The sequence below is a fragment of the Talpa occidentalis genome, unplaced genomic scaffold (assembly GCF_014898055.3).
Source record: "Talpa occidentalis isolate TD23 unplaced genomic scaffold, MPIMG_talOcc4v2.1 talOcc4.5, whole genome shotgun sequence".
In the NCBI taxonomy this organism is placed as follows: domain Eukaryota; kingdom Metazoa; phylum Chordata; class Mammalia; order Eulipotyphla; family Talpidae; genus Talpa; species Talpa occidentalis.
In genome coordinates this window covers 10425148-10452762 of record NW_023604861.1, presented here as the reverse complement: position 1 = coordinate 10452762, position 27615 = coordinate 10425148, and the positions used below count along the sequence as shown (strand labels likewise).

At 43.5% G+C, this 27615-nt stretch overlaps 1 protein-coding gene across 3 annotated transcripts in view; it reads right to left on the bottom strand.

Annotated features, from left to right (window-relative positions):
• Positions 1 to 689: 689 nt before the first annotated feature.
• ABCC4 (ATP binding cassette subfamily C member 4) overlaps positions 690 to 27615 on the bottom strand; it is a 221418-nt gene continuing 194492 nt past the window's right edge. For all 3 annotated transcript variants that reach the window (XM_054701230.1, XM_054701229.1, XM_037528792.2), the window contains exons 28-31: positions 21718 to 21890; positions 20229 to 20334; positions 11097 to 11231; positions 690 to 3957 (exon numbers count right to left, since the gene is read on the bottom strand). In XM_054701230.1, coding sequence (XP_054557205.1) covers positions 3850 to 3957; positions 11097 to 11231; positions 20229 to 20334; positions 21718 to 21890 — 522 coding nt within the window. In that variant the 3' untranslated portion in view covers positions 690 to 3849. The remainder of the gene's footprint in view (positions 3958 to 11096; positions 11232 to 20228; positions 20335 to 21717; positions 21891 to 27615) is intronic.

The following is a 27615-nucleotide window of genomic DNA, read 5'->3' as shown; positions in this document are numbered from 1 at the left end:
CCAATCTTCACAATCAAAGCAATTGTGCAAGAGCAGGAAAATTATGTTCATTATAAAGATACGGATGAGTTTCAGAGAGGTTGAAATGTTGCCCAAGCTCGGAACTAAGACTGTGATGATCAGGTGACTATAGCCCATTCTTGTCAAGGTTGGTGCCAGGTGATTGCCCTGACACCTTGACCAGTTAGCACTTTCCTTTCTCTCTCAGATGTCCCACTGTGGACAATAAATTTTTGGGGGTCACCCTATATTGCTAGTGAGTGGCAGAGGCAGAACTGGCATGCAAATCTGTGTGACCAACTACAAAATCAGGGTTTTTACTATCACAGGCTATCTTTTTTATTTTTAAGATTTATTTATTTATGCAGATGAGAACTGGGGTACAGGCCAGAGTTGTGGGGGGTGAGAGGGTTCACCAGAGACAGAGCGGGGAACAGAACAGGCAGACTGACTGAAATACATTGCTGAGGGGAGCAGCGGGTGAGTCAGGAGAGGTCTGCTGCGCCATGTGGGTATCTCCCTGTCCGGGGATCAAACTCATGCTGGAGTGGCTGCAGATTGCTTCATAGGTTGCATCTTAACCCCTTGCACCACCAGGGAGGCCCACAGGCTATCTCTTAAAGTTTCAAAGTTTAGAAGGAAATTTGTTCATGATCATTATTCATTTCATTCACTTGCATTTATTGAACACTTGGTGAATAAGTCTGGTTTACAGCATGTAATCAAAAAAATGAATAGGTCACACAGTTCAGATAGTCAGACACTCATGGTTTGGTAAAAAAAACAGACTATCTAAAATGTCACTTAAGACAACACCATAGTCTCCCCTTTATCTGTGGAGGATACGACATGGAATAGAAAAGCACAGAAAACAAAGCTCAATTAATACTGATCTCACTGCTATCAGCCCTTTCCTCCCGAACTGGAGCATCTTAGAAGCTCCTCTTTATTCTCCCAATTACCAACACCTTCCACCTGCCCAAAACGTAGCACTATTTGGACTTTGAAGACCACAGTCGTGGCCACATTTGAACAGTGTATAAATGTTCTCCTGGGTGAAGTTTCTTATGCTTGTGAGGTTCACCTGTGGTGGTGTCGTTTTCTAGCTCTCACCACTGTACAGTATTTTATTAGATCACAGTTCATTTTATTTTTGCTGCTGAGGAGTGTATGGATTATTTCCAGTTTGGGTGGGGCGTCAGGAATTGTGTTTCTACGAACATCCTTGAGACACTTCGCTGGGAGCACATGTGTGTGTCCTGGGTGTGGAATGACTGGATCACAGGGTGTGCAGCTTGGGGAGGGGCTGTCAAATTGTTTTCCAAAGTGGTATTTTCAAATACGCTCTTCAAACACACAGCAGGGCATGCACATTCCCAGGGCTCTGTGGGCTTGACTGGTGCTCTCCATCTCTAGTCATTCTAGGTGTTTCATGATGTCTCCTTGTAGTTTTAATTTGCATTTCCCTAGTAACTAACAAGAGCGAGTACTTCTCCAGTTATAGGCCATTTGGACAGTCTCTGCTGTGAAGCACCTATTCAGGTCTCTTGTCCATTTCTCTAATTGGGCTTTCTATGCTTTTCTTAATGTGTTTTAGGAGTTCTTTTGTGTTCTGTGGTACTTGTTCTCAGACTTGAGTCAGCATCAGAATCTGCCTCAGGGCTGGTGAGACACAGACTACTGGTCCTGACCACAGAATTTCTGCTCCAGGAGGTAAAGGGTGGGATGCACAAATCTACATTTCTAATGAGTTCCCAAGTGATGCTGATGCCTCTGGTCCATGGACCACACTTTGAGAACCAATGTTCTGTAGTGTTTTATATCCAGTAGCAACTGATGTTTCTTGTTCATTTAGAGCAAAGAAACGTTTAAAAAAACCTCATGATTTAATATTGTTTAAGCCTGGGGCATCAGCTGATTCTCTGCCTCTCTGGAAGGGTTGCAACCAGCTTGCTTCAATAACAACGGTTTCAAACCCTGCCAGATGTGGACACCTCTCTGAAATCCAGCTACCTGCTGATTTGGTAGACTTCGTTAGCCAAGAGAATCAGCTGATAACAGAAAGATTGTTTTTTGATCTCAGAAAAACTCATTAAAGACTGAGTCAGTAATCCCTCTAAGAACAAAAACACAGATTTGCTGAATAAAGATGAAAACTGTCATTTATTTCAACTCAATGTCCTTTCCTTAAAAAATTCTACAATGACATTAAAACAGAAATAAAATAGAAACATGTTTATTTAACTTCCCTTAACAGCTAAAGACCAAATAAACACATACACATTTCAAATATTTCCACTGTTTCCACAAACCTCATTATTATCATTGCTTCATGTCACACCCTTGAAATACCAACTACAACTTCATTATTAAACTACTTACTAATTGGACTAAACATTAACCATATCACTTCTAAACACAGAGTAGACGGCTATTGCACTTAATGTATTTTGGTAGTTTGTTGTGTTTGTGCATTTTAAGGCTTGATTCTATGAAACATCTCTTGCTCTCTATTGAAGAGTCAAGCACTCGGCTATAGGAAGGCATATAACATATGCAATTTGAAGGTGACCACAGAGTTTCTGCTCCAGGAGGTAATGGGGGTGGGGGGATGCAAGAATCTATACCTTATTCTGAGTGGTCATGAAAATCCTTTCAAAACTGTGACAGTAAAAAACCCTTAACAACTTCAACTCAACATACCTGAACCACCACCATCAAGAGCAACTGAAGACCCATAGTTCAAATAAAGCAGAGCAGGCCCTGGAAATGACTGTGGGTTGCTGATTCATGAGAAAGACCTACAGAAACTACTCTGAGTGGACAGAGGTGATCTAACCTGGGCAGTGTCATGATAATGAACCTGTGGATGCACTCTGAAAACAAACTGCAAAATTGCAGTCAATGTTTGCTATTATTTGCAGTTTTGCCACCAGTGGGAGAGCTTGTCCATGCAATTTAGCAAGGATTTCAATAAAGGCTAAACCAAAAGGCTGAGGGTCAACAAAAGGTTCACCGTCAGCAAGCCAGAAATCCAAGTAAAAACACTATCACTTATTTCAAGAATTACGGTTGGTGGTTTGGTCTTCTTTGAACATATTACCGTGCTGAGGTAACTGCAACTGTTACCATGTCAGAACCATGCAAATCTAAAAGACAATGGATGGTCACAGCCGTGCCTTCATCATCAAATCATGAATAAGGGCTCCTACTTTGAGACAGCATCATTTTCCTTCTCTTTCAGATGTTTCAATATCATCCCTTTATATTTTAACCATGTCTTTTATTTTGAGGAACAGTATAGACTTTCTCTCCTCCAATAATATCACTTAAAGTCTATTTTTGGTTTTTCCAATGAGTGTTATCGGTACTATTTTAACCAGCAGCCTTTGGGGAAAATAATAGTTCCTAGTTCTGTTAAAGAAAGTAGTGACACAAAATGGCAACTTCACACAGACTTCAAGTAAATAGAATCCCTGATATAATTGGAAAGTAACATGTAATCTGGGGAAAAGTAAGAGAAAAAAAATATCCGTGACAACTTTGTTTTATACCTTTACAAAATGAGCTTTGGCTCTAGATTCTCTTAAGGCACAAAACCTGGTCAACAGTTTTTCTGGGTGGCCTGCACCTCTGATTTGGATAAGAAAAACACATACTCTAACATTTAAATAAAAATAAGAAATCATTTTGTGAGAGCTGAAAACCAGGTGAAGAATAATCCAAATAAACTAACATCTTGTATGTGTAAATATTTGTGGCTAGATTTTTTAAAAAAAGTACATTGTTTACATAGTGCAAAAACTACCAGAAAAACGCCTTCGGAATAGACTTGACATTGTGGAAGAATCACAGTGCTGTCTCGAATATGGTTAAGGCTGAGGGTTGTCCGTTGGAAGTGTTCATGAGCACGTGGCCATTGTGAGTAATATCTGGATAATTCCTTTTGAAGTACACCTGTAAAAAAAAAAAAAGGCAAAGAAAAAAAAAAAACAGGCATAAAGGGACTGTTTGAGAGTTTTAAAGTCCTTGTGTCCAAGACAATGCATTTCTATGACTACTTCCTCGTGTGAGGCACATTATACCATGGGTTGAGGCACATTTAAAAACAAACAGGGGGCCTCCCTGGTGGTACAAGGGGTTAAGTCTCAGTACTATGAAGCTATCTGCAGCCACTGCAGCATGAGTTCGATTCCTGGCCAGGGAGCAGACCTGTATTTCAGTAGATCTGCGTGTTCTGTTCCCCACTCTGTCTCTAGTGAATCCTTTCACCACCACCCCCACCTCTGGCCTGTGCCCCAGTTCTTGTATGCATAAATAACAAATAAAAATAAAAATCTTTAAAAAAATTAAATAAAAACAAGCAAAAAACATGGGTCTCTTTACACTACAGAGAAAGGAGCCCTATGAAAACCCTCAGCAGGGCTGGGCCTGAATGCTGAGCAACCTGTAGATTCACTTCAGTTCTGATCATTCTGATTCATAGGTGTGTTTTATCACTACATTACATTGACAAGCAGAATCATTTTTACTGACTCAAAAACCTGGAGATAAATTAAAAACAGGGCACAAAGAGGCAGAGAAATCTAGTGTCTGCATGGGGGTTTCTCATTTTCACACATAAAATGAACACAATGGGTTTGGATGTTAATATCAGGTTGTAATCCCTATATTTTATAAACTCTGATTGACAAGCATTGAGACGCGGGTGTATGGGTATGAAATATCCTGGCATTTAATTTGTGCGGCAAAGCAGTTATAGGGCCCATAGAAATGTGATCTGTGGATACTGGGCCACAATAATGAAAAGAGAAGCAAAAGCTTTAACAATGACTCAACCAAGCAACTTCTCTAAAAATGTAAGCTGATACCAAATAATAGGACCGTTCTTTGCCAAGCCTTTGAGTTCCTGAATTCTACCAATTTCTAGCTGAACTAGAAGAGATACAGGTTTCCTGATAAATGTATAATCAGAACATAAAGGAAATGAAATGCTGTCAAGTTTCTCTGTTCCACAATCATCAGTTTTTAGTAGCTGTATCGTATCTTGGTTCCTTGACAGATGCGCATAACAAAATGAAATAATGTCAGGACTTGCGAGCTCTTATCTCAAAATGTGTTTGGGTGAAAAAAGGACTTCAATATAATTTTTTCCCCCAAAGAAGCATGTGAAAAGTTTTGTTTGAGTCTTTAAAACAGAAAATGTACCATCTGTCTGAGGCTGACATGTGTCATGAGCTGGGTCTTTTAGATGATTCCGGATCCATTATATAAAACGGGGTTCCAAATACATTTGTGGGCGCTGTCAAGAAAGTCATCGTAGGAGACAATGGACTTCACGGACGAGAAAGAAAAGCGCTTCATATTAAGCGCACGAGCTTTTTCTCTTGCCACTTGTGTTCCTGCTACTCTAAAAAATAATTACTTAAAAATACTAGGTATTAATATGTCACTGAGTTTAAGGAGAAAAATTAATTCTCTAATAATGCCTGGGCCCTTCCAGGTGACATGTGAGGCTATTTCTATTATAATGCAAGAGTTTTAAATAGGATCTTAAAGGGAGGATAATTTCATATTATCTCTCACCTTAAATTATTTTTTGTTAGCCAGATTTTGTGTAGTTAGATATTTACATATTAAAAAAAATCTTTTCCTGATGAAAGTAAAAATGGCCAAAAGAACAGATAGGAACACACTTCATATCTTATTGCTTGATGGCCCTCCCCAAAGCAGCTCATATTCACCATAATTCTCTCAATGCAATTTTTAAAAATTATTATTATTAGCAGCTTTTAACTGAATGGCCTTGGCTTCATGGCCCGAGATACTTGAAAGTGAATAGTGAAAATGAGCTTCCTGGGTATAAAGTCCTTGGTCTGACCTTACTTTTTCTCCCCTGTTGCCATTATAATACATTCTGCCTAAGAGCAGAAGGGAGAGAGAAGGCGTCTTTCTCCCAGTGCAGGTTAGGGAGACGTTGGAGATACATGGGGCTCCCGTGTGTTGGGCCAAGCGTGGGGCAGTGCAGTCCAGGCCCACAGCTCTCCTCCCAGGCCTTGCTGTTGATCGAGTGTGAAATGAGACAACAGTGGCTTTACCTCATAGGAACTAATTAATGGCTGTGTATGCAGGGTGCGAACACACCGGGCTAAGTGCTGGGTGTGATGCTGAAAGCTCGGTGAAGTGGCCCCTTAGTCCACAGAAAATAGCAGCATCAGCCGGCTTAAATGATGTAAACAAAACAGCTGGGAGACCCTTTTGTGGATCTTTTGATTTTTCTTTATAAAACCCCAGAGTCCTGGCTGAGTCACCTCTAATTTAGTGATAAGGGCAAACAGAAAGGCAGGAAGGTAGTTAAAAGATTAGGGAAGTCGGAACACCGCCACATACTAACTAGTGACTCGGGGAAGGGATTCAGCTTCTCCGTGTGTCAAAAGCAAGAAGAATGTGAATGGTTGTGAAGCTTAGAGGAGAAGACTACTAAGACAATTGAAAATGTAGATGGAGTCTCCTGCTTTCACCTTTTCTGGGACAGGATTCAGAGCAAAGTTCACAGCCTTAAATTATTTATATTAATAAAAAGGAATGAAAACAAGTACATTCAACAAGAAACCACATCAAAATAAACAAAGGAAGGAAGGAATTAATGAAGATAAAAGCAGAAAGCCATCAATTATGAAAGAGCATACAAGAACAAGTTGTCTAGGAGTTGATTTTTTTTTTTTTTAAAGATTTATTTATTTACTCATACAAGAACCAGGGTACAGGCCACATGCTCAGGAGGGCGAGAGGACTCAGAGAGAAAGTGGGGAACAGAACAGGCAGACTGACCAAAATACACTGCTCAGGGGAGCAGCAGGCGCGACCGGAAAGGTCTGCCACGCCATGTGGGTAACCAGCTGGGATTGAACCTGCGCTGCAGAGGCTACAGACAGCTTCATAGCACTGCGCTCAACTGCCTGCACCACCAGGAAGGCCCAGAGTTGATTCTTTTTGGGGTTAAACAGAAGATTATGATAGCTAATTGGAAGGGGAAAATGGAGATTGAGAGTAGAGAAAGCATAGATTTCCTACAAAGAATGAGTTAACCATATCTACCGATATAATCTGAGGCATTACATTAAATGAAAAAAGTAAGGAACAGTTATTATCTGAGCTTAAAAACCAGAAACACTATAAATTCAAGAGCACTTGATACACAGAAAGTACCAGCAGAACAGCCGAAAATGGTACCGGGGAGCCATTTGGGGGTTGGGTCATGTAGTGACAGGAGTGACTTCCGTTTTATTTACAGATTGAAAAACAAACTGTGAGGGTTTTAGGATTTCACTGCATTAACACATATCATCCGTCAAAAAAATGTTTACAAAAAAGCAGCTTTAATTAGAATTTCTAAAGCCACTCAGAGGAACGTTGGGTGTTTCCGTGGTTATTATTGGGACATAAGGACTCAATCTACAGACTTCGATAAAATGATCCAACTTTTATCATCAACAGGTAGGATCTACTTATAGTTGTAAAATGCTCTGTCTTTCTTTAAAGCCTTTGCACACGCTCTGCCTCCTCTGACCCCCGTGAGGACTGAGCAGCAGCCGGGCAGCATGTGGCCCTCCTCGGACGGCGAGGACCCTGAGGCTGAGGCCCTTGGGGATGTGTGAGACCATGTATGTGGCTGCTGTGTGCGTCTACCCTATTCACACCGGCTCAGGTCCCTACATCCAGGATATCAGGATTTCATAACTTTAGGGGTGTAGCTGGTGAACAGATCAAATGGCACCCCTGTTACATCACACACTGAGAACAAAAGGACCTCAGGAAAAACTTTAGTGAGGTCTGCTTCACCATGACAGCACAAATGGGGTGAACTGTGTCCCTGCAAAATGTACAGAATCTCAGAATGTAATCGTGTTTGGGGAGAGTGTCAATTCGTTAAAATGAAGCCCTCTGGGTGAGCCCTAATCTAATCTGATTGGTGTCCTTATAAGACATCGACACAACCAGAGGGAAGACTATGTGAGGACATGGAGCCGTTAGCCCCAAGTAGCCAAGGAGAAGCCTCAGAGGAACCATCGCTGTCCTCATCTTGATCTCAGAATTCCAGCTGCACAAGGATGAGGAAGGACATTGCTGTTGTTCATGCCTCCTATTCTGTGATTCTCTGTGAGGGCAGCCCGAGGAAACTAATGCCCCCTTCAGCTCTATTGCTCTAGCATTCTCTACCCTTTCATGGATCATCCAGGAAAGGTGAATCAGCCAGAGATTCAGCTCGCCTGAGCCAACATTTCCAGAAAAGCACCTATGTGGTCTAGAAAGTGTGACTGGGAAGCAGCTTTCCCCAATGTAGAATATTCTTGAGAAGCTGCGAATTCTAATCCGCTAATATAAATACTGTGTTGACTTACACGAATCCTCCTGGTGTTACAGTTCTGAATGATGCATATTTTTTTTTTGATGCTTGCACCTTTAAAAAGTGACAGTGTGGGGCCTCCCTGGTGGTGCAAGGGGCTAAGACGCAACCTACGAAGCTATCCGCAGCCATTGCAACACAAGTTCAATCCCCAGCCAGGGAGGTGACCCACATGGCGCAGCGAGCAGACCTCTCTTGTCTTGCCAGATGCTCCCCTCAGCAGTGTGTTTCAGTCCGCATGCCTGTTCTATTCCGCACTTTGTCTCTGGTGAATCCTCTCACCCCTCACACCTCTGGCCTGTACCCCAGTTCTTGGATGTATAAATAAATAAATCTTAAAAAATAAATAAATAAAAAGTGACAGTCTGACAGCTCGTTCCCCTAAGAGGACCAAGTATTAGCAGAAACGTGAAGATAAAATCCATTTATCTGGATGAGAATCAAGACATGTATGTCTGTATACTTTTCCGTGGAAGTGGCCCAAGTTAAGCAGTGTTGAATCCAAGAGTCCTGCTCTGCCACCGTTTGAACATGGATTTGGCCCCATCTTGGAAACCACAGGTGAAGGGCAGTAAATGCAGTCCTTAGGGTGGCGCTCAGCCTCACCCAGCAGTCTACCTTCTGCTCTGCACTGACCAGTTGTGTGAGCTCAGGCCAGCCCTTGACCCTGATGTACCTCCTTATCCATGAAATGGGAAAAAGCAAATCACCAGGAAGAGGAAGTGAACTCCTACTTGCAAGAACCATGCACACTGTTTGAACTAAAAAGAAATACAGAAATGCAATTGCCATTAAATACTAAGTTCGGTGCAAGATGACTGCATCGGGAATCCTGAGTTTTCTGATGCTGCGATCTAAGAACAGAGTTCTTGTTCTGCGCTACAAACTGGCAGAACACTGGTTATAGGTAGAGGGTCTTAGTTTCTTGAGGGTCTTAGTTTCTTCATCTATAAAATGAGGGCGCGGGGTATCTGATGTGATCTGGTGCTATTTAAACCCAACGCCCTGATAATATATAATGCTCATGCATTTTTTTACATGGAGACTTTGACGAGTAGGTGGGGACACATCTCTTTGATGTGAATTGCCTGAGGTCAAACAATGAAAGGGTTTGCGAGATTCCTGGCTGTTCTGTGACTAGATTAGACAGGGAATCCCAAATGATTGATTGGGTCTTATGAGGGAAGCTTTGACTGGAGACACCCTAGCAGATGAAAGCACCTAGTACATTTCGGACAGAAAAAGAAGTTGTGCTTCCTCACTCACGCGCAGTGTTCTGAAGGGTTTAGCACACAGGCTTCACCAGTTTTAAGCCCAGGTTGGAATTCAACTCTAGCCACTACTTGGCTAGCTGTGCAATTTCCTTCCTTCTTAAAGTCTCGGCCTCTTAAACAGGCCGATGGTAAGAGACAGGACAGGGTCTGGCACCTGGGGTCAAAGCACCTGCTCCTCCCTCATCTCTGCTCAGCCAACAAGCCGAGAACTCCGCTCACCCCAACTCTGAGTCCGTACCATGGATGACTGGCGCGTGCGGGTCACACGTCTAAAACTGTGCACACGCACACACACCTATTGCCTGAACCATCCTGAGGATTCCAAGAAACACCGATGGAGGAGAACAAGGCATGTTTTAGCTAAATCTTTCATACAAGACTGTTAGACACTGGACATGTTTCCTACACTGCTGTCTTTAATAGATGCTTTAAATGCTGCATACGTGACTTGTCGCTATTTTCAGTGAGAATCAGGGAAATTCAGCAATGTCTGCAGAAGGAAAAAACACACCCATCGTGACAATGCCCACAGATAAATGGTTTTGATGGGGAGTGGGCAGACGCGTTCCTCTCTTCTTCCCTCCATCCTTCCACTAAGCAAACTTTCACCTTGTTCCAAAAGAGCTAGAGGTGGCTGCATGACATGGTCAAGTCTCTTCTTAACGCAAACCTGAGTCAAGCTAGCTATGGAAGATGCTCCTGGGCGCTGACGTGGACAGAGAGCATGCAAGCTACTAACTCACCAAATGCCTGAGCCTCTGCCAACAGGCTCTGTGACCTTCTTTCAGAATATTGCATTAAGGGGCTGTAAATTCTAGATTCTGTCTTGATGACCATTTCACCTACTAGAAGGGAGAGGGAGCAAAAAAGAGGGCGGGGGATCGTGAGACGAGAGGGTAACTGGCCCTAATTCTAAAAAAGAAAGGGCTAGGGGGAAATCTGGGGAGAAAGTGAGAGTGTGTGCAGAAAGAAAACAAGCCACGTGCACCTTGGTCTGGTAGATCATTCTAGACTCCATGAGTGACACGCCCCCTTCCCCTCCTGCAAACTCTCAGGTGGCCCAGATGTACCTCACTCCCGTTTGCATCTGCAACATGCAGGCCTGCCAAACAGGAGTGCTCTGAGCTGCATGAGGACCTGAACCCGGGGCCCCAGGTGTGGAAAGTGTGTCACCCTCTCTGCCCGTGGCACACCTGTTTGCACACCTGTGCGGGCACACGTCCCACCCCTTCTGCTGATTCTAGCAGAACTGCCTTCGATCTGGGACGTGTGGTTAAGCGCCGGTCCCGAAGTTGTCTCTGGAGGCTTGTAATTGAAAAGGATCCAGGGTGCTTGTTACTACCCTCCCGGTGCCAGACCGTGAGGGGTGCGCAGTAGAGACCAGTGTTAATTACAGCCCCTGCCAGCGCACTCACCTGTTTTGCTGTTTCAAGGAGGGCGGCCGCTTCGGCCTTGCCCAGCTGTTGCACCATCTTGTAAAATAGGCTCTCTTGATTTTGCAGCAAAATATATGGCTCATCATATTCTTTCAGTCTTCCTGAATCCAAAACCTGTTAATCAGCAGAATGAAACCCATTAGCACACAATGTTTTGCAGGAACATATTATAACTCAGACAATATTTCGGAAAGGGGTGGGAGAGGGAGAATAGCGAGGATCTATTTGGGTGGCAAGGCCTGGCTGGTGTTTAAATGGTTTGATTACCCTGTTTGACTAGGCAGACAAAGACCTATCCCGACCTTTTATTATTATAATGTTATAGGGAAGGAAGAAAATGAAAGTTTTAGACTATTATTACGGGGACTCAGCAGTCCTTCGGCATTTTATATTCCGCCAGAGGCATTTTGGGCTGTGATCATTAGTTAGTGCTTTTAGCTCTCAGCCTCTGAGCTTTGAGGGCGACTTATACATACATTTAGATCCAGATAAAATTTTTTTAAGATTTACTTATTTATTTATACAAGCACTGGGTACAGTCAGAAGCGCGGAGGGTGAGAGAATTCACCAGAGCCAGAGCAGGGAGCAGAGCAGGCAGAAGGACTGAAGTACACTGCGGAGGGGAGCAGTGGGTGCGGCAGGAGAGGTCTGCGCGCCATGCGGGACCCTCACTGGTGGCTGGGGAATGAACCGGTGCTGCAGAGGCTGCAGGCAGATTTGCAGCCCAGCACTCAAACGCTGCACCACCAGGGAAGCCCGATCCAGATAATTCTTAATGTAAGAAAATTAAACTCAATTTATGGAAAAATTCTGGTGAACAAGTCATACAAACTAGATCACAGTGACCTGGCGACAGCAAGTTCATGGCTGTGCTGGTTTGAGAGAGCCTGAGCAGTATCTGGAAAAGGGCTGATGCTCTGGGAATGTATTTAGGGTCCTGGAATAAGTCACCTCGCATGAGGAGACAGGTCCCTGGTCTGGAAACTGGCTCAGGTCGCCACAGCTGATGATTCTGGGAGAGAAACCTGGGGCAAAGAGCTGCTACCTAGGCAGTTTCAGTGTAATTGCTCCGCAATGAAGAAATCTCTAGAAATCCAATTTTCTCTTTGGATAAGACCAAAGGAGCAATTAAGAACATGAGCTCGAGGACCTCTCTGGTGGCTCAAGGGGTTAAAAAGCAACCTATGAAGCTATCCGCAGCCTCTGCAGCATGAGTTCAATCCCCGGCCAGGGAGCTACCCACATGATGCAGCAGACCTTTCCTGTCTCACCTGCTGCTCCCCTCAGCAGTATATTTTGTCAGTCTGTCTGTTCTGTTCCCCACTCTATCTCTGGTGAATCCTCTCACCTTCCACACCTCTGGCCTGTACCCCAGCTCTTGTATGCATAAATAAATAAATCTTAAAAAAAAAAAAGAAAAAAAAGAATGTGAGCTCGAAATTCCAGAGATGGTAGGATGCTTGGGGCAGCCACATGGGAGTGGCCGAGGATCAGAGTATGTTTTCAAGACCATCTTCCCTCGCTCCCTCTTTCTCTTTCCTTAGCTGCCTCCCTTTTAGCCATTTCACTGCTCATTAATACTGGCAATGGGGAGGCAGAGGGAAAATCTGAAACAACTGGCCCAAATGACGTGCCCAGGAAACCAGTCCCGATGTTTAGTTGTACTCAGATCTTCAGTGAGGTCATATTTAGAGCCAATTTATTTTAAGAGAATAGGCTGAGACTCTAAGCGGGACACAGGTTGTTTTTCCACATTGGGGGTATTGCAGTCAATTCAGCTCCTTGGTATTTATTCAGAAACATTTATTCAGTCTCATAAAGGGTATTTTCTCCTGTTAATCTTTTGTTTACGACTGTGAATTGCTGTTCAGGGCAGCTTTCTCAAAAGAGTTCAAGAATAATTGAATCTGTCAGATCGACATAATAATTAAAATGTCCTATAATTTGGCATGCCAATTTGGATGTCCTGAATGTGTAATTTTACTTAAGCATAGCATTATACAGCACAGTCAACTCTCCTGACAGTAAAAAAGAAGAAAAAGTGCACTTTTAAAGTACAGGTCTCCCTTATGCTAAAGACTAAGTAAATAAGTGAATCAAATTACTTCTTACAATAAAAAACTTTATATCTGCAAAAAACAACAAGTAAACCTTTAAAAGTCACCACTTCAGAGTTGGGAAAAGGTGGGTTCTTTGACTATAGAGACGTCACATAATTTTAATAGAAAGTGTTATTAACCTCTTGTTCTTGTCCAACTTTCTGGTTTTTTTTTTTTAAGATTTATTTATTTATTCATACAAGCACTGGGTTCAGTCAGAAGCGTGGGAGGGTGAGAGAATTCACCAGAGCCAGAGCAGAGAGCAGAACAGGCAGACTGACAAAATACACCGCTGAGGGGAGCAGCGGGCGGCAGGAGAGGTCTGTGCGCCATGTGGGACCCTCGCCCGGTGGCCGGGGAGCAGCCGGGGATCGAACTGGCGCTGCTGAGGCTGCGGGCAGCTTCGCAGCCCAGCGCTCAACCGCTGCGCCACCAGGGGAGGCCCCCAACTTTCTGTTTTATTCAAACGTGAGTGAACAGTAAATCTTTCTATTTTCTCGTTATTATCAGAAAACACAAATGCCAGAGACAAATAATTCTCAGAACTGACTGATATCTAAAAAGGCAGAGCCAGAACGAAAGGAACGCTCTCAAAAAAGCAATAGGATCACAACATAAATGGCAGAAATATCACCTTGTCAAATATTCTGAGCCTTGAAAGCATTAGCAATTTATTGGGCTGTGTGTTATATTTTTTAAGGGGAGTTCTCAACTTGGGGGAGGGGGTGTGATGGAGCTGGAAAAATTGTTACAATGTTTTATATCATTAGAATTTAAATGTTGGGCCTCCCCCGTGGCGCAGCGGTTGAGCGCTGGGTTGCGAAGCTGCCCACAGCCTCTGCAGTGCCGGTTCGATCCCCAGCTGTTCCCCGGCCACCGGAGGAGGGTCCCACATGGCGCGCAGATCTCTCCTGCCACCTGCTGCTCCCCTCAGCAGTGTGCTTCGGTCCTTCTGCCTGCTCTGCTCCGCGCTCTGGCTCTGGTGAATTCTCTCCCCCTCCCGCGCTTCTGACTGTACCCAGTGCATGTATAAATAAATAAATAAATCTAAAAAAAAAAAAAAAAATTTAAATTTTAACTTCTGTAAGGTAACACTTTAAAAATGTGAAATACAACACGCCTCTTTCATACTCTTTTGATATGCATTAAAACAAAATATAGGATCTTAAATGAACTTCATTATTACAGCCCCAAATGAAGTCACAAGGCTCGAGAGACGGCAATAAGGTCACCCCATAATTAAAACAGCAGTCCTTAGAATTTGAAAAAGGAAAATAAAAGTAGCTGTGGGTTGAGCATTCATGGTGTCATATGCTTTGCAGTCATCATCGTTAATTCTCAAGATGTAGTAGACAAACAGGGTGTGAAATTTCCTTCTTTCCGTCCATCCATCCACCCACCTACTCATCCATTCATCCAGTGCTGAATACCCATCACCAGCACTCTCTTGCGGCAAAGAGAGATCCCAAGTTGAGCAAAACATAGTCTCTCAAGAAGCTCAGAGGCAGGGGTGAGGACTGGGGTGCAGAGAGGCGCAATAACCTGGCTGAGATTGCATAATCAGGAGGTGCTAGAGCTGGGATTCAAACCCAGGTCTGAGCCTGCATTCTTTCCTCCCAGGTGAGTTTTCAGAAAAGAACTTTTAGTTTACAAGCAGGAATAAAATAAGGGACATGAGAAATGGCACATTCTGTTTTCTAAGATACCTTTCCATGTGGATAACACATTAACTGCGCAAGAAAATGTCTGTAAACATAAACATTTTCCCTGTCCACTTTCCATTCTAATTTTATTATACTCAGGGCTCAAATTACTTACTCTGTGCCTGGTATCTACTCCCAGAAAAAGAAAAAACCCGACTCTATTCAACTTTTGGGATTAATAAAGAACAAGCGGCACATGGCCAAAACACATTTGAGGGAAATTAAACTCTAATTCCTGAATGTATTCAGCAAATGTTTATTGCATACTTAGCTGCATTCATTTACGCTAGAGGCTGTGGGAGAGATGGAGATATGCAAGTCACAGCCCTTGACTTCAGAGAGCCAATCTGAGAGATAAGAGCGAAGAAAACACTCGTGTCTATAATGCACGAAAGCAAGCCCCACGAGGAGGTGAGCAGAAGAGATGGCCTCTGGCCAGACGTGCGAAGATGAGCTTCAAGGCAAGAGCAGTCCACAGAGCCTTGAAGAACAGATAGACTCGGACGGACAGGAACGGGGCCAGGGTGAAGGGACAGCGGTCCCTTCCAGGGACAGCTGGAAGCAAGCCCGACAGCGCCTCCAGGGCTGGGTTTTGTGGTTGCCCTTATTATGTTTGCCTCTCCGGGCCTGGCGTGGGGCAGGAGAAGGGGCAGGCATCAGGGCATGCTAGCTGAGATTTACATCCAAAGGAAACTAAATTCAGGGCATGACTGGAAAGTGCCCGGTGGTGTCGTCTGGTAAGGCTGTAGGTGAGGCCAAGGTGGGGACGAGCGAAGGTGGCTCTGGGAAACAGCTAAGGCACACTTAGAGGGACTAGAGGGCCAGGGAGAGTGGCTTGGAGGCCCGCGGGCCCAGGCTGAGGGAGGCCTGAAACTGCGTGTCAAATAGCGGAAAAGAGCAAGAGGAACTGTGAGAGGGGAGAGAGGAACCGAGAGGAACCGAGAGGAACGCCAAATGCTGCAGAAGCTGAACTGGAAAGAAAGTCAGTCAGGAATACAATCTTACCCGCTTAGCCTTTACACGTACTGGTTTGATCACAGATTCTAGGTTTCCGAGAATAAACAAACAACAAGTCCAAATTTCCTTTTTGTATAGAAAAATGGGTAGAATTAATTTTGGATGATGGCTTTAATATCTGCAAGAGATGCCTCCCGGAATCTCCCATTCTGCATCCACCTTCCCCAAAGTTAAGCTGTGCGTTAAGCGCACGTTTGAATCAGTGTGACACTGTCCCGTGGCCCCAGGATCCCTTCAGATGCGTCTATTCAAATCACTGCCACTCGCTAGTGGGTTAAGGAAAAATACATTAGACTGGGTGAGTCAGTCAGTTACATAAGCCAACGAAGAGGTGTGAACCGGGCTGTGGCTCTGCAGATAGGCCAGGTAGCTGTCCTAGATATGAAAATGACATGGACCCATTGCAAAATTAACTTAATCCATTTTAATTGGCAGGACGCTGTTGGTGATCGTGGGGTGGCTGTGAGGAGAGGTGAAGGGCAGGACAGGGTGGAGGAGACGCCAGGCTTGGAACTGGTTTCCATAGGGTGATGGCAACAGGGGGAGACCCCACTGCGTGACAGGCCATGGGGAGGGACAGCTCTGAGTTTCCGACTTCGGCCTCTGGCTGCCAAGGGCGCTCAGAGGATTACCCCATCTTGGAGGTTGGTTCCCCCTTGGTAAAATGGGTGTGTCTGATTTTCTCTGTGGCAAGACACCATGGCACGACTCCATGCGGGTATGCCTTTTGGTATTACTCAAAACCCTTCCTCCCCAGGGAAGGAGAAGCCTCGCTCACACGATCACCAGCGGCTTCTCCCGAAGTTCCAGCTGCTGCACGTGAGCCCCACTCTAGGGAACTACTCCCAGGCTGTGCGTCTCCTGCCTGCACATCAGATACTTGTCCCTCTGAAAACTTCAATCGACTCTCTTGGCCTATTTTTGAAGGCACATTTCTCTTGGGAAGGCTTCTGGTTGTGACCAGGTTGAGCTTATTAAAGCAAAATTCCAAGAAGGTAAAAAATGGCATTTAAATGCAACTCCATAGTTAGCTTGGCGGTGTTTCTGTCCCTTTCCAGGTGGATTGATTACAACGGTTTCTAGTTTTGATGAGAAATCTCTATACGAAGGGGTCTGAGAGTTTAGGGAAGAAAGCGAAAATTAGAAAACCACCCCGACGGCCTGCAAACACAAGTGGTGAAACCATCCCAGCTTTTTGGGCCTGGTTTGGGTGTTCCATTATCCATGCCCAAGGAATTCTCACACTGCTGGTCGGGAAACGTAGCACAGGCCCAGCGATAGTGTTGGAGCCTGCAGTTTCACACGCTTCTCTTGCACGCTTCTCTTGCTCGTGCCACTGGGGCAATCACTCCCAGGGGGTTATAAAGACCAGTGCGTGCAGGGATTGGAGGAAAGAGCTGTGCGATTGGCTGAAAACAGGTCACGAGTGACTAGCTAATTCCAAAAACTACAGGGAAGAAGCTGCCTTTAACACAGAGATAGTGGTGAGTATTAGGAGAAAGAGGATTTCTAATTTGTCTGTCTTGCTCCACTGTTGTGTGGCAGCTGAGCAAATGAAGAAGATTAAATTAGCTGTCATTATGACTACATCATGTTTAATAAAGTTGAAATGGGGAGAACATCTTTATAAGACAGAATTCTAAGCCTAACCCATTAATGGCGCTTAATGAACCAAAACTGGGTAAATCCCTTTGGAGAGCCAACACATAAACAAAGCTATTAATTAGGTCACAGTTGTTTCCCAACAAGTCTTTTGTTTGATTTACTTACAGTAAACAAAACCATATCCAGCCGTCTTTGTGCAGAAGTATTCACCAGTGCAACAAAATGTAATTATTACACCTTAAGCACTTGCAATTACACGACTTTATGATGACAACACTGTTGGTTATGCCCTTCATTAGCATCCGTCACTTCCCCAGCCACTCCCTGAGGCTGGCCGCCTGCCTCCAGGAGCATTAGGCTTTCAGCTGATTGACTTGTCTTTATGTCCTTAAAGCTCTCAAAAGAACAGAATGATCACTTGCTTTCTGGGAAGGAAGTAAGAGTTTCTAAAGCAAGCAAGCAAAAATGCACGCGCGCGTGTGTGTGTGCATGTGCACGTATAGGTTTCAAAAATGAAAGGTTTGACATAATGCAGAACTGAGGCTACCAGAGGGGAGAAGGAAGGTGGAGAGCAAAGGATCCAATGACTGGTGGAGGATTATGAGTGCTTTGGTGGTGGGTATGATGTGGTGACATAGATCTGAACAGCTGTGAACATCAGCCCCTAAATCATATTCAGTGTTGTAAACCAAAGTTACCTTAATAAACATACCTTAGGGAAAACAACAATGAAAGTCTGAGAAAGAACATTAATTATGATGTTTTGTCAAAATGAAAGCCAACCGGTAAAGAAAAGCTCCAGAATAAAATATATTTCGACCTGGGGGTGGATGAATCACAGAGGAAAATGCCCTACCTCTAAGGCTAGGGGAGGTGTGCCTGGCACCTGTGGCATCACTGACTGTCACAGAATGCATCTCCATGAAGGGGAGGAACACTGCAGTGCAACGAATGGACGCCATTTTCCCTGCTTCCCCTCAGATGCAATCATCTCGGACTACAGGTTTCAATATGCCATGAACCAGACTTCCTGAGCAGAGGAGCTACTGGGAACGAGGGTTGGAGCTGTTACATATGTTCCTATATAACATGGAAGGCAGGTGGGCAATCTATGTTCTCCAGCTTCAACTTGCACCCAGGGTCTTGGAGGAGAGACATGGAAGGAGACACAAGGAGGAGAGAGGAAAGACATGTGGGAAGTCTGCTCCTGATTCTTGCCAGAGACAATGGCAGTCATTATCTTAACTTAATATTTAATTATGAATTTCCTTCTTATGTCCTAGCTCACTAGAACCTGCCTCACCTGTTGTGGTTCCCCACCAGAAGATACCTTAGATTTCTGGGAGGCTTCTGTACCTCAGTAGCCCCACTTCACACCAAGCCTGTCTGGCTGGGTGGGCATTTATCCATGAAGGAATAGGTAATTTTCAGGTGTATAAGGAGTAACTTTTCTTCTCTCTCTATGCACACTAATTCTATTAAAAACCTATCACACTGAGGGTATGCTTCCTTTGGCTTTGTGCATGGAGTTCAGGACCCCTTTTAGAGTGTACACCCCTTGGTCATGAGCTAATTTGATGACTTTGTGGCTGGGGAGCCCTCACCTGGAGGTCTCCCAACATGGCAGTTGGAGTGGGAAAACAGCTCCACAATGAAGCATGAGGTCCATGGAGAAAGCAGGGTCAGCCATGGCAAAGAAAACATGCTGTCCGATGCTCCAAATCCACTTCTCCCTCAGTCTCCCATTGAGTTAGATGGTCTGGATCCACAATGCAGCACTGACTCCTCTCTTCTCTCATAATCCACATTCAATCCATCCCACAGTGGAGTTGGGTCTACGTTCCTGATTTACCCTAAACCCAACCCCTTAACCCCACCGCTGCTGGCACCTTAGTCTGGGCCACCAACATCTTGCTCCTGCCAGGACCATCTCAGCAGTGGGGCTTGGCTTCACCCTCTACCTCTTATCAGCCTACAACCTCAAACCAGTCTCTTCGTGACCCCTCCCTCTCAAGTGTGAGCACCAGCTGTACTAGGACTTGTACTTGGAGGTCTGAGAACTGACATGCCGGGGCATCATCACTGAATCCCTGGATCTGGAGATGAGTGTTAGGGCCAGGTATCTGCTTCCTAAAATAATCACCCCAGTGTTTGCTTTCAGTGTCCCAATTCCTATCTGACAAATCTCCTATCTTCAATCCTTTCTGCTGCCACCCTCTCTGTGTTTCTCATAGACTCCTTAGGACAGCACAACTTGCTAATGTCCTGACAGCTGAGAAATGCCGCAAACTTACCCAACAATCTCCTGGCCATCTAAATGAAGGAGAATCTTTAGATTAAGGGAACCCAAACTGCTGAAACAATCACAACATAGTGAAAACCACTGCATTCTACCACCCTGTAGTATGAAAGCTTATCTTGGATTTAGAGTATTTTTGTGGTTGGCTTATTAAAGAAAAATGCAGTGCAAAGAAATTTCTAACATAAAAATACGAAACTACCAGATATATATTATTTACCAGCACATCCTGAACATGCAGTTAAGTACTTGAGCTACTGTCAGGAATGAGAGGAGGAATTAACTAAAAACCAACTTAATGGAGACTGTATCAAGTTTTACAAGGCAGGATAGGCCGAAAACTGAACCTAAGTGGAAATGAGTGGAGTTCCACAGGCAAAGCACTCACCATTATCTTGTCACTGTCGATAATTGTGTTTAACCGGTGCGCGATGGTGAGCACAGTGCACTGGGCGAATTTCTCACGGATCTTCTTTTGTATTAACTCATCAGTCCTAGAATCCAAGAGATTGTGTTCGGTTCAGTAAAGACAGACTTGAGACATTTACAAAAATCATGATATTTTTATAATGTTTTGATAATCTAATTACTTTAAGACATGATTTTGTTCTTGGAAAACTACGTATAAAAAGTCACATAGGGCCTCCCCGGTGGCGCAGTGGTTGAGCGCTGGGTTGCGAAGCTGCCCTCAGCCTCTGCAGCGCCGGTTCGATCCCCGGCTGCTCCCCGGCCACTGGAGGAGGGTCCCACATGGTGCGCAGACCTCTCCTGCCACCCGCTGCTCCCCTCAGCAGTGTCCTTCAGTCCTTCTGCCTGCTCTGCTCCCCGCTCTGGCTCTGGTGAATTCTCTCACCCTCCTGAGCTTCTGACTGTACCCAGTGCTTGTATAAACAAAACAAATGAACAAACAAATAAATAAATAAATAAAACATTAAAAAAAAAAAAAAAAAAAAAAGTCACATAGAGGGCCTCCCTGGTGGTGCAGCGGTTGAGCGCTGGGTTGCGAAGCTGCCCGCAGCCTCTGCGGCACCGGTTCAATCCCCAGCTGCTCCCCGACCACAGGAGGAGGGTCCCACATGGCGCGCAGACCTCTCCTGCTGCCCGCTGCTCCCCTCAGCAGTGTACTTCGGTCCTTCAGCCTGCTCTGCTCCCTGCTCTGGCTCTGGTGAATTCTCTCCCCCTCCCACACTTCTGACTATACCCAGTGCTTGTATAAATAAATAAATCTTTAACAAAAATAAATAGATAAATAAATAATTTTAAAAAGTCACATAGAAAACTACCATTTTTCATAAAGCAATGGAAAATATTCTTTCCTTCAAACTATTCGAAACTATCAAGAGTTGAATTTAGTAAGTTAACTCTTGTAGGCTACCAAATAATATCATTAACACCAGGCAAAAATAGAAAAACAGGCCCAAAACGGAGTCCTTCAAGCCAAAGCCCCATCCAGACTTAACATCTAATCTCAATGCAGCTTCAACCTCTTCCAAAAGTGTGACCCTAAACCACTCAATTGCATAAGAACCCCCTCACTTTCCCCAAGGGGAGGAGACATTATCAAAATAACCTTTTACTAATAACATTTAGCCCCCTCTTTCCAACTACAAATACCCTCCATTTTGTGGGACCTCTTGCAGCATCTAGATTGGGTGCTGCCCTGTTCATGGATTGTTCAATAAAGCCAGCTGGAGCTTTACACATTTGTGAATTTTGCTTTTTAACACACCAAATAACTTGTCTTGGTTTCTTCATCTGCATTCCATGACTACTGTTAGTAAGGGATAAATCTGGAGGCAAACAGCATTCTGCAACATTTCTCAGCAGCATAAAACATTTCCTATTAACCACATAACATTCAGATTTCATCTCCGTACCTTGGATCCACATTTGCTGTGGCTTCATCAATAATCAATATCCGATTTTTCCTGAGGATAGCCCGGGCGAGGCACACCAGCTGTCTCTGTCCCACACTGAAGTTCGATCCTGATTCTGCTAATTCAGTGTCCATTTTACCAGGAAGATCTTCAATAGCTTCTTTAAGCTGCACCTGTGGATGTGGAAAGAATGCCCCTTTCCTAAATTATTGCAGAAGCCGATAAGCCTCACACTAGACATTCGAGTTTGAGGTCCTTGGGGACATCAGTAACCTATGCACATAGTCACAGGACAGGGACAGTCACATCCAATTAATGTTCACGGAGAAAGATGGTAGAGTCCTCTCAGGGCAGAAATATTCTGACTTAAAAGCACAAACTTAATGGGAGTCAAGATACTTCTTTTGCTATCTGTTCGTGCTATGCCAATTTCAGTAAGAAATAAATAGGATGCTAAACAAAATTATTCTCAAGAACAAATAGGACAAAATTTAAAATGCCCCTTAATTTTTCATAACAGAGCCAAAAAGCAGACCAGAGATTGCCCAGGGGCCAAAGGGGTTAACTTAAGGCACTCGGGAACTCCTGGGGATGATTTAAATGTTCTAAAACTGGATTTTCATGATGGTTGTACAAACTATAAATTTACCCAAATCACTGAATCATGCTTACAATGGGGGAGTTCCCTGGCCTGTAAATTACACCTTCATGAAGTTGATGGAAAGAAATCATCTTGGCATCTCCACCCCCATCCCTGTGGCAGGACATAACCAGAACCCCTCAAAAAGATTTGTTAGAAAGTCTTTCAAGAAAAAAAAAAAAGGCAGCTACCTTTGCCAAATCTAAACAGAAAGTAGTTAGAAGAATCTTTACAGCTGAGGCAAGTTTCCCAAAGTACATTTTGCATAGGAATTAGAACACTACAGGAAAAATTGAAGAAAAACAAAACAAAACAAAACAAAAAAACAACAAACAAAAACCCAAAACAAAATACTGTAGGAATTAGTCCCAAACAGTGGCCGTCAACCATGGCTGAACATTAGAATTGCCTGGAGAGGGACGGACTCAATCAGTTGGATCAGTTGGGGCTGGGACTCAAGCATTATTTAAAAGCTGTCCAGGAGACCCGCATGTACTCAGAGTTGAGAACCGCTGGTCCAAAACAAACAGACAGACCCACCATGTCAGTGAAAAGCAAATTATCAATAGCCAACGATCTAAAAAACAACAGCCACTGTTGGCAAGGATGAGGAGAAGCCTCTGGTCTCATTCGTTGCTGAAAGGGAATAAAATAATCTCCACACTGTCAAGAAAAATTACTGCAGGAGGGATGGTTCTCTCGAGATAGAATCTTATTGGCACTTTACCATTTGGGAAGGTTTTAAAGGGAAAAAAACAAGACAGAGTCGCACCATGGCACACTGCACGTCCTAGAGGAGTAAACTTGGAGCTTGGCCCAAGTAGAATTCCATATTGCCAGACCAGTTGAGTACTTCGACCTCATCCATGTTTTCAAGTGAATGAAAACTCACAAAAAATGGGCCAACAGGGTATGTTATTCCTCCTAGATTATGGAGCTGGATGGTGTGTATATGAATCTATCTTCATCAAATTCTAAGTTAAAAGAAATTATTGGAGACTATCAGAAACTACAATGGGTAGGTGGTTGCTCAGTTCACTGAGTCTGTATTTCGGAGGTATTTTATTGGGCAAAACCCTAACTCAGGCTGTCGGTGAAAATGACAGAAGAACAAGAGGGTAAACAATTTGAATCAGAACCAAGAAAAAGACCTAAGAGACAGCAGATGTGGTTATATGAGGACAACTCAGGACTTGGAAACAGTAGCTAACAGCACGTATTACTAGCACATTTCCCGAGTGAGCTCAATCGTTGGATGTTATGGAGGAGAGAATGCCTTTATATATACATAAGGTGTATACTTACTCAGGGATGCACTACAACTTCCAATGAAAATTTCTGTGACTTCCTTTCAAATGGTTTAGCATAATATAGATTGTAAGAGAGAGGAAGCAAATGTAGCAAGCTAGTCATGGCTACTGAATCTGCACAAAAGGTATATCTATTACACTATTTCTTCGACTTTCCTGTGATTTAAAAATTCTTTAAACATCAAAAATTTGGGGTCTTGGAGCCAGATAGCTTGGGCTTGAATCCTGCCTGTCTCTGCCAATGGCACAGGTTCCTTGACTTGGTCTATCTTAGCTGCCAGACCTGTAAATAAGACTATAATATCATCATAATAAAGGTGTCGGCCTCCTGACACTGTTGGGAGTATAAAATGAGTCAGTATGTGTAACATTTACAGCAGAGCTTAATACAAAGGAATAGAGCCGCAGACCCTGCCTATTATCACCAGTGCTGTCAGCACGCCTCTCTTCACCTTCTGCTTGATTTTTTCTTCTTTGCATTTCTCAGTTCTAGGATTATCTTACACATGCACTGGCTTCTTGTCACCTTCCCCTTGAGAATTCCAGCTGCAAGAGGGTAGGGACGTGGTCTCGTTTGATGTGGCATCAGCCCCAGAATAATGTCTATCTCAATGGTCTTTGCTGTCTGTCTGAATGAAGACACAGCGCCTCTCATTCTGTGATATAATCTGTTCCTATAAATTAGAAAATAAACCCATGCAGATAGATATCTTACATGAAACTCTACTTTCTTCCTAAATATCACTGTAAAAATAAGTATATTCCTAATAAAGATTATCTGGTGCCAAGAGATCACAACATCATTATTTTGAAAGGTGAAAAGCATTTGAAAAATTATGGTTTAAGAAAAACAGCTCAAATAATACTATTCAAAACTAGACAGCTCAGTCTCAGGTACTTCAGCAAAACTGAAAAGAACAAACTGAACTGACTAGATATTCCATTTCTGCCACATAAACATTTTCCAAGCAAGCTACTATGTGTTCTGTATCACCAGATCAGTGCCCCTCACGGGAGGTTAACATGTGAGAGGATTTCCACATTTTGTGGAACTTTCTTTTCAAAGAGAAAGATGGCTGTGGGCTGGAGCAAGAGACACTGAAATGCAACCAGCAGGTGGGAGGAGCCTTTATCAGGAAAACTCAACATGAATGAAGTAAAGAGGGTTGGGGCATTTAACAAAATTCATGACCCAGCAGAAATGGAAACATGTCTCAACATCGAGGACTTATTGATGTCCTTTCCGGCGCTGCATTTCTCAGTCTTGCTTTCCTGATTAATGAGACACACTGTGGCACCGAGCAGCGATGCTGTCTCTGCCAAGCCTAGCTGAATGGCCCCTTTACTCTTCGGATGTGATGGGCTGTGCTCTTAATTGCAGATCCAGTACTAAAGCTGGATTTTGCTTTTCTCTTACAGAACAATATGCCACCGATTCATTTTCACTTACCCACTGTGATCTTTTGACCTTTGACTGATAAACTGCTTCACCTCTAGTCGTTACTGGGATTTATGGAGCTGCTCTTCCTTTGTAGATGCCCCATTCAACACTGACATCTGATACAACTTTAGTTTACCATTGACGATTTTTCAGTAGACAAAGCAACTTTCAGAATATTTTAAATAATAACCAAGGCAAGATAGGCTATATCCACGGGATTATCTCCCTCGCCTCTAAGGGAGGAGGGGCCAAAACTACGAGGACTTTAAAAAAAGAAATCTCTTTTAATCTTTTCCATTTATTTGAAGTTGTTCAACAGGGAAAACAGTCTTGTCCTCTTATTGATGCTCTAGTGGGCCTGATAAATTTGGGTTTTCACTTTGATTTGTCGCTGTCCATAAACCAGCCATCCAGGGTTTGCCGTTCACCTTGAAGGGAGTAGTGAAGGAGACAGGGTCCCCTATAACTAAAGATCAAGATGGGTTATAATGTATGGGTTTGGGCAGGATGAGAATAAAAAAAGCCATAGAGACAACAGATAGACTATATGTGACAAAAAATTCCAAAGGAACTGCAGTGGTGCTGGAGTTGTGTGCTGAGTCCTTTATGTGACGTCTCTGCAGATGAAGGCAAGGCCATTATATCATGAATAAAATTCCAGGGAAGCCAGGGGATTCCATGGACTGCAGAAGAGCCCTACCTACTGGCGTGGTTTCACCTACCTAAGCAAGTGGACATGATACTCTTTTTTTTTACTGTGAAGTCTGCAGAGCTTCATTCATCCAGATGACAAATCTAAGTGCAGTAGGCAAAAATTTGGAGAATTCCAAAAAGCCCAAGAAAGAAAGGGGGGAACCCCCACTCACTGCTTTATTATCCCCAAGTAAACAGTTAATATTTTGGTGCCTTTCTTAGGTTCAGGTTTCGGATTCTGTATATGATTAAAAACAGCTGGAATCATACAGTAAATACAGTGATGTACCTACTTCTCAGAAAAATCTTCCACATCTTTCATTAAAAAGCATACGAATGTTGGGCCTCCCTGGTGGTGCATGGGGTTAAGCACCACACTATGGAGCAATTTGAAGCCTCTGCAGCACGAGTTCGATCCCCAGCTGGCCAGGAAGAAACCCACATGGTGCAGCAGACCTCTCCTGCCTCGCCTGCTGCTCCCCTCAGCAGTGTATTTCAGTCAGTCTGCCTATTCTGCTCCCCACTCTATCTCTGGTGAGTCCTCTCACCCCCCACATCTCTGGCTTGCACCCCAGCTCTTGTATGCATAAATAAATAAATCTTTTTTAAAAGCATACAAATAGCATAAAGAAATAATTACTAGAGAACTACATGATGAGATGATATTTAAGAGGGACCACAGAGGCAATGAGGTCACTACCAGAGTAATGTGTGGGAACTCTGCACTTCACTTTATGAAATAAATTCAAGTTTATTTCTGTTTACCAAAAACTCTAAATATAGTTCAAGACAAAGGTAGCTCTTAGTATTGTCTACCACCTCTCCCAAACTTTATGATTTTTAGAGTAACAAGAAGCTACATCATTTCACTTTAATTTTGGCAAATAAAGTCAGCACAGGAGGAAATAAATATAAGTGATGGCCAAGTTCTATGATAGTTTTTGATAGGCTGTATCGCCCAATGAACATTTCTCCACTGCCATTGGAACAGTGAATTCTGAGAGTACGTTTACTACCTGAGAAATGGAAATCTCAAGTTCTGAAGCAAGTAGAAAAATTGTTGACCAATAATGCCTTCTTTTTTTACGGTGTGTCACAATTTCACCATGAAATCTGTCCTGTGTGTTCAAGGGCTAGATTACCCTTTATATCAAGTGGATAACTGTTCACACCATTTTTCTTCTAGACTTTCACCACAGAAAGCCTCACAAGCTTAAAATGAAATCTGAGGTTGAGGGCTTTTAAGTAAGAGAAGGTGAAGTTAACAGGCCTTAGGAGAATAAAGTCCTCCCCATGGCTGGAGGTGGGGTGGGTGTGTAAAGAAACTCAGGGCTGACAGGGCTTTGGAAACCAGAGTTCCTGGCAGGAAGTTGTTCAGGTCTCCAAACCTGCTTGTTCACAAAGTTCATCTGTAAAGATTTCAGAGATGACCTCTACAAGAGTGATACTAAAATGATACAAGCACATGGGTTCAACACAACAACATTCTGAGCCAGGATGTGTGTGTGTGTGTGTGTGTGTGTGTGTGTGTGTGTGTGTGTGTATTACAAAAAACCAGCCACACTTCTATGAAATCAAGAGATCAAACAGATATTCCGTGTGTATTCATTAAGTGCTGACTTTTTAAAAGCAAGACTGAACCAGGTCCTATGATGGATTCGAAATCTCTTGATAGTTTAGACATCTAGGTATGGTTCCTGCCATTAAACACCTTAGAACTGATTTGTAGAATGAGGAAAAATTACTGTTAATATAGATATGATACCTAAATCAACAGCACCATGACAGCCACAATCCTTAGATACCAAGGCAAG